Here is an 18,064-nt window from a genome sequence, read left to right as displayed (position 1 = left end):
AACACATCCGCCTGCAAACCAGGCAATCTTTGTGAAAAACAGATAATAGAAGTCCTTTCGGACATCGTGGTATTTTTTGTTTTGTCTCTCGGCGCCTTGCTCCACATGACAGGGCCGCCAACCGCGCGGAACTCTTCTCTACTCCACCCACGTAACACTTATTTTGTAAACAAACTACCCATGCTTTGTATGTCCTAATAATATTATTTTTATGTCACAAAACAAGCACTATAAATCATCTATACTGCATTAATTTTAGCAGCAAAGTATTTTCTTAATCTAAGGAAACGTAAAATATAACATAACATATTTATATAACTTATAATAATATAAAAAATACAAATAATATAATATAAACCTTTTGTTTTAGCTAATGTTAAGAAACTTCCATTGTTTACTATTTCTAAGTATCTTAAAATTAACGATTAAGTATTTTAATAATACATAAAATAAATCTAAAAAAGGGTCCATTCATTAAGTAACATAAAATAAGAATATGCTCATAAGTAATTTTAACAAGTACTCTAATCCTATTGCATCGTTCACAAGCAAAGTGAATATACTTCGACGTACCATTTCATTGTGTCACCATACACACCCATGTGCCTAGCTTTTGTTTAGATTTATTTCGTGATCACCCAACGAGAGGTGCAATCACTCATGCCTTTAAGGAAAGGTTACTGAATTAAATTGTTTATATACACGGGTTGAATCCCCAATACTTTTACGCTAGCCATGAGGTGAGGAATTTATTGTAAGATAGAGTACTAAACTTTTTTAACGTCGAGTTTTCTATAAACAATTTACCAATTATTCTAAGAATACTAAGTAAAGGATAAATAATATTTTTGTAATTATGAATTTTGAGTAAACAATTTATTAACTTTTATATTTTTTTGGATCGGTGTTCATTTCCTTTACAAGGTGGTGTACAGCTAGGTAATTTTAAACATCTAAATTTTTTTCATTATCCATTTTTCATCCAAATTTGTTGATCTTTCGGGTTTCGAACCCGAACTAACTCAGGGGTGAAATTCCCTCGTAGGTCTCTCTGCTTCAGCCTGATGGTCTGATCAACCGTCAGAGCTTGAACATATTGAGCCTATGTGAGTTAATAAATGTAGGTATCCGGGACCGAGGTGTACTTCGCTTTTTAAGCAAGTATTAAATTCATCTATTTCGTCTGATCCATCGTCAGATTGTGCAGAGCTATGTCTCAATGCCTTCGACTTCTTATGGACAGCGAAACAATTATGTACAGGGGTTATATTCCCAATCTAGTTTGTAAGTTACGGGTTACCATACCCATTTACAGGGGTTACAATCCCCATTAGTCACTGAGTGCTCAAGGACGCATTTCCCTTGTTTCGGCCTCAGTGCTTTTCGGCCTCCCTCACAGCGCCCATTTTGGTGTTCCTACACGATATCCAATATCTGAGATCAACAGGATGAATTTCATTTCATTAATATAACAACGGCATAAATAGTTGTAAGCTTACAGGTACTTTAAGGTTAAGCTTTAAATTTAATTTTTTTTATTTATTAAATGATTTTAAGGATTTATTTTAAATAATTCAAACCAAGTTTAAATGGACTCTATTTAATTATTAATCTTGTCTTGGACTAAAGTGTTACAGTCAAAGGTCATGGAATTAATTCTGCTTTATTACAAGTAGTAGGGCAACAGACATATTTTTTTTTATCTTTTCTTTTAGCTCATTAATAATAATAAAATCAATCATATTAAAATACGTATTCCCCAGAAATTAAGCAGCTACGAGGTGACTAGTCTCATTTTAATATTTAAGGTAATCACCGAGAGTAGTGAAATACTTTCAACCCCCAACGAGAGGTCCACTTAATTAATTTGGGTATGTTTGAGCATCCCGTTTCTAGACTAGCACAAGCTAGGTAATTTAAGATATTTTAATTTTTAATTTTTACATACGTAAGTTCAGTCTTTAACAAGCTACTTGACGTAAATAGTTTTAATTTTTTTTACTCAGAAATACCTCTCTGATATTTTTTGAATCTTCATGAATCTTGTTCCACGATTTCATATATTTAATTTCTGATTACGTTCCTTTTTTTTAATAACCATAATTCGTAAAGTAAGCAAGAATATGTTTGTAGTGTTTTTTTGTACTGATTTTGCGTTAATACTTGTACATGTTTATTTCTTTATTTTCCCTTGCACGTAAATGTGATGTACAGTGACGTACATAGAGTCTGAGCACTGAAGCTGTCACATCTAGCCATTTTTCTTTTTTCTTTTGCATTCTACCCCAAAGTTGGATTTCTTTTACATCGTTATCGATGAGATTGTTAATTTAAGTAAGAGCGACGTGACTTCCAGACGGCAAACTGGTTTCTTTTATGTGTTTTTCTAAAATAGGAGCTAGGTCAAGCTAGCCAACGAGCGGCGCAAAAGTTAGGGTCCTCTGAGCCAACGAGCCATGACCAAGGTCCTCTGAGTGAAATATCTCATGACCATTTTCGAGTGTTCTTTGGGTTACATTCCCACCACTCATCTTTGGACGGCCTATGTTCAAACCCCCTCTCAGGCAGTGCGAAGTCTATCAGCAGTCATGGAAGATCTAACCGCTCCATTATAATTTATCCCTTTTTGATTTATAATTGTTGGTTTATTGAATTTTACATTTCTTTAAATAATTTAAATTTGAGTGCGAAGAGTCGTTAATTTGTCGTTTTTTTTTCAGAATACTTTAAATAATAAATATTAGTTAATAATAATAAACATCAGAGTGGTATGCGCTGAAATTTCTTAATTTGTCGAATATTTAATATTTTTAAATTCATTCTTTCCTACGGATTGTTGATCTGTTGAGGTTTTTCATCCCCAATCATTTAAAATTCCACCAAGGGAATTCCACCCTTAGGTCCTGTGTCACTCCGGGACTGAGGCTCTGTTTCGCCTTCGGGCAAGCAGCAAATTTGACTGTCTTCTCCATCGCCTGACTGTGCAGGGCTAAGTCCCAATGCCTTCGGCTTCTTATGGAAAGACTATTGTACAGGGGTTTACATGCCCACTTTCATTATTTTCAGGGGTACACAAATCCCCACCTTCATAACTGGCACCCGACTGACCAAGTTCCGGTTCCGGCCCAGTGTTTTAGGCCCGCCTCACAGAGCCCATATTTAGAGTTTTTGTCACGTGACACCATTCCCAACATCTGAGATCAACTTTCCTCATGACATCATTCACCGTTAAGGGTAATTTAAATAATTATATACACCTTCCATTTTATCAAAATATTTTTTTTATAAGTAGTAAGATACAGGCGAACCTGGTACTAGTTTTACTAAGAAGTGTAAGTTTATTTTTTTCCCTATATGCTCCGCATTCAAGCGGGGGAGTATGTGCCGAATCAGTGCTACTTTAGGCACGATTTTTTTTATTTTTTTGGTTTTACAAAATTTTAAATTTTTTTATAACTTTAATTTTACGCTTTCGCCCCATCCAAACTTGTTCGGTCAAGTGTACCGGCAGGTTACCTTGTTGAGCAGCATAGTGCTCTCACCACCGTTTCCCACCAAATTTGCTGGGTCTAGCCGACTACAGGACTATCATCAGCAACGGTATCCACTGGCCGTCGCGTTTCGTCACGAGTTTAGCGCTACGCGTGACGAAAGTAGCCGCCCTAAGCTTCCCATGGTCACCCCCACCCCTTCTCGGAGGTGTGCTGAAGTTTGCGGTCTCTAACACGTTTTGGTGTCCTTTTTTCAAGTTCCGCCGCACGTCCCGACGTCTGGCCGGCGAATTCTCCCAGGGCAGGTCATTCACCGGACATACCCCCCACCCCATCCTGGTCCACAGCGGTCATCGGCCAGCCGCGGCAATGTCCCCTCTCAAGGCCAAAATCCCCCCCCCCCCACTTGCAAAATGGCGGCCATCAAGTGCCGCGATGGTCTCTGCGAGACTCCGACCTGCATGCCTACACCATCTATCGACGAAAGGACGAACCAGCTGAGAGCGAGAGCACACTACTGACCACCCTATCCCCTCCAGGAGAAACAGTCGACCTCACACTCAGTCGATAGGTCGCTGGAGCCCTTTTTTTTTTCTTTCGGAGCCCTTCGGAGCACTTCGGGGTTCCCGATCCCCTCCTCCAGAGGAACAGACGACGGGACTAAAGTTTAAGTTAGCGTCCCGGCGCCATTTTCAGGGATTTTGAGGGCAGCTCTCGTCCAGCGCGCATCTTTGCAACAAGTCGCAGTAACGACCAGCAGCTATCGTGATCCGCTTTCGGCAATAATGTAGTTGCTTCTGAGCCAGGCCATGTCGCCTAGATTTTTTTTTAGTTTTTCTTAGTAGCTGCCCAAATAGTCAAGTTTAACTTTAGTTTTCTTTGGTTTTCGCCATAACTATTTCTTCTATGGCTACCGCGAGCTCCCGTGCCGCGCATCCCCGGATCACCCCCAGGGACAGCCACTATCTACTTCACCCTGCCAGCTAAGGTAAGCTGCACTTCGCCCCACACAAACCTGTTAGGTTGCCTTTTTTTTGGGCTTAACTTCGCCCGTCATAAACTGCCTGCTAACCAAGCTAATCCAGGTGGATTATTGGTTACAGGCAGGGTTCCAGAATCCCAGAGGGTTCCAGAATCCCAGAGTACTTCAAGGACCCCAGACCGTTTCAAGATGGCGGCCCAGTTCCGGCGCCACATTTTGCACCTCAACCTGTAACTCGTGAGCCTCTATAACGGAGTCTCCCTCCATCTTTCGGCACCCCTCAAAAAGAAGTGAAGAACAGTTTATAACTCCGCCAGTTTTAGGACGTTTTCCATATTATTATAAAATATTGTATTTTAAACACATATATTTGTTTGATGAGCCTGCGAGCTCAATGTTCCTAAACAGTTGAACATAGCATAGTATGAAATGGTGTTCCCCCCCCCCCCCCCCCCCCCCCCCGGCCCCTCTTTCTTCTTTCTTTTATTCGTTAGTTACTCAATGTAATGTATCAAAAATAAGAATCTGACATTGTTAGCAGTTTTGTTTGTAATGGCTGTAATGCCGTAAGATATTTTCTAATGTAAGAAACCTATCAATGACAAGATACTAAACTACTAATCAACAGTAAAAGCCTCTAATGAAACCAAACCATACGAGTGTTTTCATTTGCTGCTACTTGAAACCACAATCCACGTAACCTTTCCTACTGTCAGGGAGGTTAATTTTAAATTGTGTTTGTAAGTGGGCTGTGCCCCTCTGGCAAGTTCTTTTAGATAATTAGCCTGACGCTTCCGCCGGACATTTATTATCAATAATTATGGTTTTGTTTTGAGCACAGCACCACGGTTACACCATTCACTCACTTGGAAGCCATGATTCCACTGATTCCAACTGCAGGTGCTTGCGCCCGTAGTTATCGACAGATGAATGGGCAGACATTTCCTTTTGTTTGAGTGAATTCCCTGCCACTGGCTAGACTGAGTTCACGGCCCGGTCTGTGGCCAGGCGACAACGGTACAGCCCGGAGGAATATGCGCGGATGTAAAAACACTTGATCCTTTACACTCCATAACCGCAACTTAACTTGCTATAGCTGATGTTTGTACTACAGCCGATAGCGTAGTCATACCTGTGAGCGCATTCTCTTCCCCCCTTGTTTGGCTAACTGTATCCCACAGCACATCTGTTGTTTACAGAAGTTGAAACAGACTTCGTGAGTCGTGCTTGACTTTTTTTTTTTGCCTGCAGAGATTTCCCCCTAACTGAAATTTACAGATGAGCTATTCAAGACTGGGGCAGTAAAATTAACATTGCGCAAAATGAATTCGCACAATCTGAAGACGTGCTAAGTGAGGGATTGGTGTATTATTTTCTGTTTTAAGATGCAGAATAGCTGGTTGTGGAAAATAAGGTGAATAGGAACTGACATGAAAGGTATATCGGTAGGTCGGTCGGTGGATTAGGTTAAGTTAGGTTAGTTGCCTAATTAAAAAAATATGTTTTATGTTTAAATATTTTAATAAACATTTTCCTTGTAATTATTGTAGCTGACTTAACCAACCTTTCACTTTAGTATTATTTGTCTAATTATCCAGATGTCCTTACATGACAGAAAAAATCTTTTGGTGGGATTCTAATTCTCATTCTTACCATTGAAATTTTATATTCATACTTGCAAATAATTTCATATTAGTATTCTCTCATTCTTACTATTCAAGATCAATACATGTAAAATTTGATATTCATATTCAATACGAACTAAAAAAAAAAAACGATATTAACACAGGCTTACAGATATCACACTGCATCCGAGATTCAGATATTTTCTTCAAAATATCATTACGGAATTATACTTGTGAAATATGAAATATATTTTCCTGGAAAACAGGAAACACTGTACAAACGCAAGTGATTGGATTATGGATTGTGCCGAACCAAAGAATGCCAGATTAAAGACCTGTTCATTATAAGAGTGTGAAAGCACTGGCCTGCGCCCAGGCGGTTGGCCGGGTTCCTCTTGAACAAGGCACGCAGCAGGGCCTGTGCCTCCGCAGTGAGGAACTGGGGCATCCCCAGCTTCGCCTTCAGGATCTGCGTCATCGTCTCCTTGCGGTCCTGCCCTTGGAACGGCAACATCCCCGTCAGCATCTCAAACTGCAACACGTGCCGTCTCACTGTGCTCAGCCCTCCGGTTTTACCTGTTCTCCCCGTTTCCCCCCCTTATCTCATAAATTAATTTAGCAAAATAACATACATATACTGTATAAAATTTTTATCGAAACACATTTCAACCATACATTACATGGAAAATTGGCATGATCTTTTCCTGTAAAATATTTAGTCTCTACGGTCATAATTTCTATCAATAGTATGGTACTAATGCTACTAATCTGTAATAGAAAAATTTTATTTGAGCAAACTTTGAAATGTGATAGTTAATTTAAAATAATATTTATATTTAATCATGCTTCAAATTGCTAAATCAATGTACAGTACAATTACTTGTAGTTTCTCTTAAATTTAAGTAATAATTAAAACTGTTAAGTTTTAAACTACAGTATTTACTCGCACATTGGTCGCCATCGTAGATAGGTCACACCCATAATTTGAGGTCTTGAATTTGGTATTTAAGATTCCCCCCATATAAGTCGCACCGGTAATTCATTACACATACGCATTCCACCACAGTAAAAAAAAAATTTAAAAAAAGGGCCGCAAATTGATGGAAATTTACCGTCAATAGCGCGCCGTGCGTGGAGAAAAGGTTATTGTACTCGGTCAGCTGCTGTTACGGCGCGCCGGCTGGCTCTCTTTGTTCACCGAGCTGCACATGCGCAGTATAACTCACTCAACGCTCCGCCCAGACTCGTGACGTTCCATCAGCAGCCAGCCAATAGATGCGAGCTTAGCGGAAAAAATATAAGCTCCACCTCCCGTGTACCAGTTTTGTCCAGTTCTAATACCAGTTTATTGGTATACGCTAGGCATGGTCGGGCAGAGAAATTTGACTTCGGGCGGGTAATTGTCCAAAATTTTCGGGCTCGGGCAATCTCGGTCGGGCATCAAAATCAGTTAATGAAATAAATTTTGAACATAAAATAGTCGTACTTAAGTTTGCATTGACAAACCTGAACTGTTTTTATTTATTTACTATACCGCACTGATATGAAAGTTAAACATTAAACTAAAAAATAGAGTGCATATTAATCTTGGAAATAATGTGCTTATTAACTAAATTGTGTTTGGGTAGCTGCTTGAAGGTTCATTGTCACTATTGTTTGACCTACACTTCCACTGGTATCCATTTTGGTAAAATAATGACATGAATTAAATAGAAACAATTCACAACCACTTTCTGCAAATGCCACGCAACTACAATGTGTGTAATTAAAGTCAGCTTATAATCCTTCTCGCACACAGCAAGCAGCTCCACCGGCCTTGAACACTACTTTGTGACTATTGAGCAGTGAGCATCCGCCGTGCGTACGCGCGTGCGCGCGCGCGTGTGTGTGTGTGTGTGTGTGTGTGTGAGAGGCGGGCGACCAGCTGCATCGTTAGCCAGCGAGAGTAACGGTAAATGTTGACCTTGACCACTTCCGCTTGCTGCAGGGCTCGCTCTCTTATATCTGTCTCCCCCTCCCACAAACACACTTGCTGACCGGGCACCTTCTTTATCTTATCTCTCACGCACACTCACTTCACCGGCTGGTGCCGGGACGGCGGCGGCGTGGCATGTTCCTGCAGCTGCCGCGCGTTCCAAAAAAAAGAAGCTTTGTTTACTTGCGCCGAGCGGTATTGCCGTTTTCCAAGGTGCCCGATATTTTCGGGCACTGAAATACCCGGCCGGAATTTCGGGTATACTTGATACCCGAAACACTGCCCGAAATTTCGGGTACCCGACCATCCCTAGTATACGCACCAGTTTTCTCGCTGCCGTGACATGTTCAAGTTTACGTTCATCTTGATGTCTTGATACCAATAATTAATTAATTATGATCCCCAGAAATAAATTGTTAGTTTAAAAAATATGCGTCAACTGTACAATACTTGTGAAATTATAAAATACGTATAAAACAGTTACCAAGACTCCGCTCATTTTATCTCGTGAAGTTTGTGTCGTACCAGTATTCCGGCTAAGTTGTGACATAAATACAGTATCAGAACTTAACAATCAGCCCCGTTTATACATTCGTGAGTTTATGTTTTTCCCTCGTGCATTTTAGATTGTCTCCTGCTATAATTACTCGGACTTTTACACGCCTAGGCTTAAATTATTACATGTTTAGAAATAAAAGCAACTTTTCATGTTATAAAATATGTATATTTTGCGATTTAAAATGTTCATTGCCGACTATAAACGTTACGTTTTTCACGATGTTTTTAGGCCTACTAGCTAATCTTATCTACTATTAAAGTACCCACGGTATTTTCTGGTTGTTTATGGTTGTTACGTGACGTAAATAGCGGGATGGATTCGATTTTTGAAACGTAATTCGTGTGAAAGTATTGTATTGGACTAAATGGGAACAAAACGGGAACTGAAGAATATAGTGCAAATAACGGGAAAACGTAAATAACGGTAACGTAAATAAGGGGTTTCGCTGTATGTGTACATTGTAAATAAATTTGCCTATACCTATGTAAACTTCTTTTTCGCATTTTAAAGCAAAATATTGCAAAAAATATTTCTCAAAATTTTTTAACAATTTTTCTTCACATATAGGTCGAACTTCATTTTTTCCCCCATCAAATCTGGTAAAATTGCCGTGACCTATATGCGAGTAAATACGGTATATGTGAATTGGTGATTAAAGTGCAGACTGGTTTTAAGAAATTAAAGGTACACACTAGTATTGAAAAACATTTTGTTAATTTGAAGCATGCGCTTCCCTTGTTGTTCCCGCGCGGCCTAGTGATTTCCTCCCCTCAATCATTTTCTTCCTCCCCTTCCTTTGCTTCTCTTGATAGACTTCCCCCTCCACCCGCAACCTTCCACCCCTTTTGTGGTCTCCCTCCGCTGCACTAGCGCCCTCTGTGTTTTTTGGATGTTGTTTAAACCCATGTCGGGTCTGCTCTCAGGTCGTTCGCGGGCGGTCGGAGAGTCATCTGGGTCAGGTAAGTATCGGCGATGGCGAATAAATTGCACAAAGTAAACAGTAAGTACTTGCACGAAATGACAGTGCCTTGCCTGAAATTGTTTGTTAAGCCCCTAATTTGCTGAAGTAATGAGCCATATGAATTTGCTTGAATATGGGCTATAACATCTTGTGCCTCTACAATCGGCCTGCTGTTTGCCTGTGTGGTTTGCATTTTCACTTATATTCCTATTCACTTTTAGCTTGCTTGCGTGATTAACGTTAACGTCTTAGAAGCCGCACCGGTATGGGCTGCTTCTAATTCATTGTAGGCTCATAATGGTGGGCTTAAGTCTGTGTTTTCTTGTTTGGTATATTTCCCCCAGAAATGCATTAGGAATAATTTGCCGTGCGTGCCTATACCGTGTTAGGGCTAGTTTATCTGCCTCTCTTGCCGCACCGAACCACCGCCCTAGTTGTAGTCGACGCGTCGTCTCATGTTTTTAACTGTTTGTAAATTCTGTCTTTTTTTTTTTTGGTTGCATTTTGTTTTAAATTTGTGTGCTCCTGCAGGCCTGAAGTTTAGCATTTATGTTCCTCGAGGCGTAAGAGTTACGCGTTATGTGGGCTGCCTTATGTTACAAGAGTATACACTAGAGTCCCGTTATAGCGAGGTGTCAAGGTTCCAGGTTTGATCCTCGCTATAACCGTGTCCTCGCTATAACCGAATTGGACAAATTTTGGCCCCCAAAAATTAAAATTAACCGAAAATAGCATAAAAATTGTGTTTAAACCTGTATAATTGGAAAATAACAGGTTATATTAACGAAATCTTAATTTCTGTGAGCAGATGTGTGAATTCTCTTTAAAACGATACCCCATAAGTACGGATGCGATCACCGATTGCGTCAAAATAACCAGAATACCCTACCACGCCACGTAAGTATAGCATCTCAGCCCGCGGTTGACGCAGCATTGTCCTGCTATCTATCGTCGACACGGGCTGTCTGCTGGCGGCCATGTTGGTTTGGGATGTAGCTAACAGGTGGTGCTAGTGTAGCGCGACGATTTAATTCCTTACAAAAAAGCAGGAGTGCGGATGCGGCAACACACGTACGCCTCAAACGAAATAGTCGCTGGAAAACTATACTTTTTTTATTTAAAGAAACCTGTCAACTTTTTTAGAAAATAAATTTGGGATTAAACTCAAACCATCACCACCCCTTTCCCGGACAGATACCCCAAAAACTGACCGAAACAAAAGTTACAAGAAAACTGCCCTAGCGATTCGGAAATAAATACGGTAGTGCCTACTACGTAGAGGTGTAAAAGTAACGAAAAAATGTGTACCCGTATGTATTCGTTACTATAACAATTAGAGCTCGTTACTATCGTTACGTTACTCGTTACTTCTGATACCGCATAACATGCTATGTTCAGGGTGTCTACCAGATCTAGTAAATGAAATTCCCTGATTTTTCTAGGTTTTCCAGGTCTAAAACTGAACTTTTCCAGGTTTTCTGTAACACAATTACGACATTCCACGAAACTGAAAAAACTGCATAACAGTACATTGACGGGTTTCAAAGTATTTCAACTCACTTAAATTAGTAAAAAAAAATACCTTCTTCCAGACGTGGCCAAAGTGACTCAATTGATGGCAAATAAAACATGCTGCTACAAATATTTCACACACTTTTGCAAAAACATAAGTAAAAGGAAGCTCCCATCAATGTCGCAGTGACTCAACTTTTGCGTCTATTGCACTTGCTTCAGAACGAGCCAAATCCAACACTCGAGCCTTCTTCAACTGCAATGCCTTGATCTCCTCTTCAACTCTTCTTTTTCTGCCTTCTTCTTGTCTGTAGCTTCCTTTCTTTTTGTTTTGTTTGCAGGGCTTCCTTACGCCTACAACTAGCATTTCTTACATACTGTAACACGGACTTGGTGATATCAAAATGCTCTACACCTCCAGAACGTTGAACAAAGTCGTACATCTGTCTTTGTGTGATCAGTATTTCTTCCTGCAAGTTTTCAGTCAGCAGATTAGAATTCACTGAAAATCCTCTTTCCATGGGAAAGTACCAACATCATCCTCACAAACTTTAGAAGGCTTGTTTTGGCAGCTACTGTATGTGCCTTAAGAATGAGCATCCACAAGTGATCAAGGCGCCAGTCTTCTCGAGAAAAAGACGAGAACAGTGCTTCAGAATCTTGCGAGGAACATATCAACTGATATGATCACTCAATGTTATCAGCTTCTTGTCCTTATAGCCACTTGTTTTGAAGACAACATTCTAAACTGTAATTCACACGCTGTTTCCTCACACCCGAATTTAAAGCTACAGACGGACATAAGCAGGAAATTCCCTTGGTAAGTTTGTACTTCAGGGGACTTTTGTCTTGAAGTTTTTTTACCATAACCTTTAGACAAGTCCTAACATCATTTTTCAGTAACAGGACAGACTTTACTGGTACTTTCTCTTTCTTGATGGCATGGCCTACTGCATAACCCAACTTGATATTGTTAGCAGTCAATAGATTTTCCTGGTTATCTACATCCAATCGAGATACATTGCGTTTCTCCCTTAAGCTCTTCAGTACCTCTGGTTTCAAAAACTTTCCTGCCAAAGCTAATAAAATGTCTACCAGTGAATCATAGAGAAAAGGTGCCATGAGTGCTTCACTTTGGAACATTGTGAGAAACAATTCCAGCTTTGATGCCAAAGAGTAGAAGAATGTCAATTTTACTTCTGGAAGATTATCTTCAAGAGCATTTTTCACTACACTGAAAGACACAGATGAAATAGAAACTTCATTAACAAATTTCTTTAGGTGAGGTAACGTTTTCATGGCACCCTCAGCAACTGCAGTATTCCATCTGATTGCACAAAAATTATTGGAAAAAAGCTCTGATCCAGTTATTTTAATGTAATCTGCCCTCCTTGCAGGTACATGCATAAACAAATAGTAACTGTGCCTGAAAAAACTAACAACGTCCAATTGTATAGCAGAAATTCCAGTTTTTAAAGCACTATGGACCGTATGAAGCCCACAGCTACCAATTTCTAGCAACGATGGCGAATCTTCACCAAAAGTGTCTGTGATATGTATTTTCAAAGCTAACAAAAATGCCCAGTTTACATTGAGGGCATCCATAGATACTTAAAATTAAATGCACATGTCGGTATAATCAGAACGTGGGAAGCACATGCTGCAGCACGTCACGTCAGCAGGATAACAGAACCAGTTTGTATCACGTGATTTAACGCCACTTCCGAATCCGATGGTAATTAAAAGAAAATGGACGTGGGAACTGTTCGTTATTTGCCATTCAAAAATAAAAATGGGAGGGGATACACTTGCTACGTCAAAACAAGCTGATCAATAAACAAAAAAACGTATTGCCAACTACAACCTACCAAACAAAAATTCCCTGATTTTTCCAGGTTTTCCAGGTTTTCCAGGGTCAGTAGACACCCTGTATGTTATGTCGCAGCAACGAATCCAATCGTATTGCGTACACGCACAGTATGCCGTCTCGTAAATAATAATAAATAGAATATAAACAATTAACAATATTTGATAATTAATAGTTTTTGTTAACCAAGAAACAATTAAATCTCATTAGAGTGGCTTTTTAATATTGTCTCTTTTAAGATAACAATCAAAAAAACATGAAAATATGCGATTATAAAAACAAAAACATATTTCTAATTTGTAAAAAATACTTTCTTACGTTGTTTCTGTTCCAATCACAAACTTTGTCTACACACGGCAGACGGCACAGATAACTAACGGAAGTTTGATAAAAGAAAGGATGGGATTCTATTTTTAAAGCCATGCACTTAGGTGGCGACTGCAAGGCTGAAGAATGTGACAGGCGTCAACGGCAAGATGTCTAGTGGCGAGCGAGAGGGGTGGAGATAAAGTAGACAAATAACAAAAGCGCGCTTCAAGCGATCACATCGTAAATTCCTCAAAAATACCTCGTTATAGCCGTGTTCTCGCTATTACCGTGCTCAACGAGATTCTACTGTACTTGCGTGTTTGATATAAACAATTGATATAACAGCACCACGTTCAATCAACATTGTATTAGCATCACCCCCATCGGGCATACATCATTTGTGTAGTGCCCAGAGACGCATGTACGTTTTATATAAAGGCCCTTACGATATGGCTAGAATTTGTAGCACGTTGGCTTGAAATCTTAAGGTGTTGTAAGCCTTATATACCCGCTCAACGTTTCTGGGACATAAATTGTAATGAGTTTTGATTAATGTGTTGTGTACCTGCATTTTCTGTACCTGCATTAATATTGCCATGTTACCGTAATGAGATTTATAAAATAAATTGTTATCTTTTCATGGACTTGTAGGACTTCCCTAACTCAAAGGAATACACTCCCAGCTCTCTAAATTCCCTATTGGAAGGGAATACCAATTTTACGTTACAGGTTCATTCTCTTGTGTTTTCGATCTAGACACTTGACATTGCAACTTGCTTGAATTACCATTCAACAAGGCTGCAAATATCCCTGTTTTTTTTTCCATGTTTTAAAGATACCTTTCTAATTCCCTGAGTTTTCCCTATATCCCAGGTTTTCCACCTGCAGGCACCTTGCATTTATGCAAGGTGAAAGGATATTACATCACACAAGTATCACAGAAGCTCAAAGTGACAGGACCTACCAGGTTATGGGCTCCAAACAGCTAGAATATAGGCTAGGTGTTTAAAAATTTGATTAATTTGGTACAAACGTCTTGTGGAGAGCCAGGACACTAGACGGTACCAGATGACATAAAAAGGAAGAAACCAGCCATGAACTTCAGTAAAAAAAAGATCTCAGCATTTGCTTGAAATGATTTAATGAAACCACGGTAAACTGAAACCAAGATGGCAAGACCAGGATTTAAACCTGGGTTTTCTGTGATGAGAGTTCAGTGCCTTAAAAATGTGCCAACTTGCTTCATAATAAATTTGAAATTTGTTTCACGCCAGAGGTTGGGATTGCATCCATGGCCCTCGTCACACGGGCATAACAGCCAGAGCCATCGCGAGGGAGCGAGTGAAGGGAAGAAGGCAAATTCCTCAGGGCCTCGAGATCCAGGAAGGCCCTGGTCTAGTATTGAGATTTATGAAGTCAAAATTTTTTGCTGATGGGGCTACAATTTTTGAGCGTTACGAAAATTCCGATAACATGAGGGGATTGGTTAGGTACGTGGTTGGTGGTGGAGAAGGGGGGGGGGGGGGGGGGGAACTGGTAGAGGAGAGTTCGTCAGCGGCGACACCATTCCAACGCATGCACTAGCGGTCGAATAGGAAAATGGCAAGGGGGAGGAGGATAGGTATGAAGCGTAGCATGCTATACGTTAGTTTTAACGGCCAGAAGTGGAGACGGCAGGGGGGACGCAGCAGTGATACAACGGAATTCTCATAACGCTGTTTGTGTTTGTCTACTCAGTTTTTTTTATATTTTAAATCATACCAGCATCCTTGCTGTTCTCAATTATTAACTCTTGTACAATAAAAAAAATACATATAATTTATTCCTCTCTATAGCAATAAGCAAGAAGTATCACTTCTGTCACGTGTGGACACTTTTTTGTGGATTTGGTATTTCACACAAAAGCCAAACATGGGAATAATGAATTTATGTAGGTATGGCAAAAACAAACAGTGTAAATTGCAGGAAGCAGATTGTAGGAGTGTTGTAATAAACAGGAATTTATTGCATTGTGTCAAATGAGGTTGAAATGGGACCGAAATAGAAAGGTGCAATTAAAGGGAAAACTTAAAAAGTGGTAATGCAAAATGGAAGCACTACTGTATAAGCTTGCAGGTAGTACAACACTAGCGAAGAAAATTGCAATGTGTAGTGGTAAAAATAGTTACTTTTCAAAATATTTCCTTCAAATTTAGACTTGTTTAACTAAATGTTGAAGGTTCCCCAAGGGAAAGGGTTGACAGCACGCACTCAAAAGTAGAGTGGATGCTCCACAGATCACCAACCATGAGGACTCCCAAGGACCACCAGTCGGCAGCGAACGAGTGCCCCTTGCGGTTGACCACTTCCGGGGCCATGTACTCCACGGTGCCGCAGAAGGAGTACGCCTTCTGGTCGTCCAGGGGCAGCTTGCTCAGCCCGAAATCAGTCAGTGATATGTGTCCGTCCGCATCCAGCAGGATGCTGCGCACAACACCCACATCCACCAGTTGCATTGCATGCCACACTTTGTGGCTGGGAGAATACATAATCCTTTATAAATATTAAATACTTATTTGCTCAAATTCAGTTACATATTTAGAAATAATATCTAGGTAAAATAGCCACTGATGCATCAATCTTAGTTTTTTTCTTTACCAACTTATATAGTTCTTTGCAACATTTTTGATTCAACTACAATTGCAACAACAAATTTTAATGCCTATATAATACTGTAAGTAAAAGCAGACAAATACTAAGAATAACCATAACACGAAACCAGAAACTCTTTAAGTTTTCCAGGTAATAATTTTTTCTGCATAAAATAATATGCATCCATTATCCTGCAAATGGTCTTAAATAATTTCATTAGTGTTTATCGCTTTTTAAAATTTTTTTCTTGTAAAATAATAATAATAATAATAATAATATAATAATTTTTTACCTTCAGAAATGTTCAAACTTTTGATTCTACATTTTTTTTTAATTCTTCCTAACCGGACAAAAAATCACTAGAACTGCAGGCTGGTGCACAATGACAAGGCAGCCAAAATGGTCTTCCAGAAAAAAAAAACCAGCCGACTTACTTCTCAGGTTTCAGGTCGCGGTAGATGATCCCCAACTGATGGATGTGATCCAGAGCCAACGTCAGCTCTGCCAGGTAGAACTTGACGTCTTCTTCGGTGAACATCACCTGCAACATATCACCACCAATTAGGGTTGCCAACCGTCCCGTATTGTACGGGATTTCCCGTATTCTATGACTAAAAGAATTATCCCGTACATAGGCAGGACGGGACGTGATATGTCCCGTATATTTTTTAAAGTTCAATTCACACACCTGCATAAAATTGAAAAAGTATTTTCCCGCCTGCGCCGCACCACCTGTTACATGTATTGCGACATTGCGAGGCTCCGTTTACTCCGCAGTTCACTGGCCACCAAATAGTTCATGTTGACGCCGACAGGTGGCGTCACTCGTCCGCGCTTAGTCTGTTATGTTTATGTTGATATTGTGTTGAGATGAAAACGGATAAAGTTGAGTAAATCGGGTAAAGTTGGGTTGAAGAAATGTGCGATTCGCCACCGCGAAAAAAGAAACGGCTGTGCGTTTATTTAGTTCGATGGGAACATAACTATAAGTGGCTAACATGTAGTGATAATAGTTACAAAGCCAAATGTGTACTTTGCAAAAGAGAGTTTTCAATAGCACACAGCGTCGAAAATGATTTAAAACAGCATGCTTCAACATTGTTACATAGAAACACGGTTCAACAAGCAAATGCAAGTGAAAAATCTAAGATAAATAGTTATTTCGTAAAACAAGGCACTAGTGATCAAAATTCTGTTGTAGCGTCTGAACTAGCTCTATTTTATCACAATTCGAAACATGGTTTAAGTTATAACAGTTTTGATTGTAACACAAAATATAATTTTTTAAATTGCTTGTTATGGTGTCCCTAGTGGTGGTTCTAATCTAAGAGGGGCGGGGGAAGGGCTAGGTGGCTTTAGCAACCTCCCCTTCCCCCACTTTTTTCCTGATCACATTTTGCATTGGAGAGAGTTGAAGTTAGTTTACCAATGTTCAATCACATATGAGTTGTCTGGAATTTTTATACTTTGTTAACTAAAAATATCTTTATGTATTAAATTCATCACTCAAAAAAATTATTAGGCCAATACAAAAAAATTTAATATTTCAAGCAGGTGCATAATTTATTTTCAGATACAAAAACTGCTAAAATAGCACCAATTTGCATCTAAAAATTCAAATTTTTCCCGACCCCCCACTCAGTGTCCCTTATGGTCAGGGTGAAATAGTTGGTAACCCTACCACCAATACTGTATTTTAAATATGCTACGCTAAGGCACCTCAGGCTGGAAACAATGCAAAATACACCCCTCACCGCTGACCGAGTTTTTAAAACTATTTTATGTTTGCATCAATAACTGTAAACTGTAACACTAATAAACAATAACTCTAGAAGAATAAACCCTACACGAGTATAATGTGTGGCCATACAGAATGCAGGACACAGAAAGCAGGTTATCACTGTGGGGAGGTCATAGCGGTAAACCACAGCAACCTGCGAACCAGAGAAGAGGCTGTAAAGTGCTTGTGTGCAGGGATAAAGCTCAGCTGGGTGGAGAACATTTAAGTAGTTTGATGGTTACTAATTTAAGTAGCTGTGCATTGTCGTTTAGTAGATATAATTAGGGATAGGCCAGTCGAATCGCAGAATCCTCTAATTCCACCGAATCTTTAGTATTCATAAGATTTGAGATTCAACAAAAAGATTTGAAG

At 39.6% G+C, this 18,064-nt stretch overlaps 1 protein-coding gene across 8 annotated transcripts in view; it reads right to left on the bottom strand.

Moving 5' to 3' along the window:
- LOC134537948 (ribosomal protein S6 kinase 2 beta) overlaps positions 1–18,064 on the bottom strand; it is a 146,767-nt gene that overhangs the window by 75,179 nt on the left and 53,524 nt on the right. For all 8 annotated transcript variants that reach the window (XM_063378949.1, XM_063378947.1, XM_063378950.1 and 5 more), the window contains 3 exons: positions 16,347–16,453; positions 15,567–15,744; positions 6,465–6,630 (listed from right to left, as the gene is read on the bottom strand). In XM_063378949.1, the coding sequence (XP_063235019.1) occupies positions 6,465–6,630; positions 15,567–15,744; positions 16,347–16,453 (451 nt within the window). The remainder of the gene's footprint in view (positions 1–6,464; positions 6,631–15,566; positions 15,745–16,346; positions 16,454–18,064) is intronic.

The sequence above is a fragment of the Bacillus rossius genome, chromosome 12 (genome assembly GCF_032445375.1).
Source record: "Bacillus rossius redtenbacheri isolate Brsri chromosome 12, Brsri_v3, whole genome shotgun sequence".
Lineage (NCBI taxonomy): Eukaryota > Metazoa > Arthropoda > Insecta > Phasmatodea > Bacillidae > Bacillus > Bacillus rossius.
The sequence above is the reverse complement of the archived record's forward strand: the minus strand, read 5'-3'. Positions and strand labels throughout refer to the sequence as shown.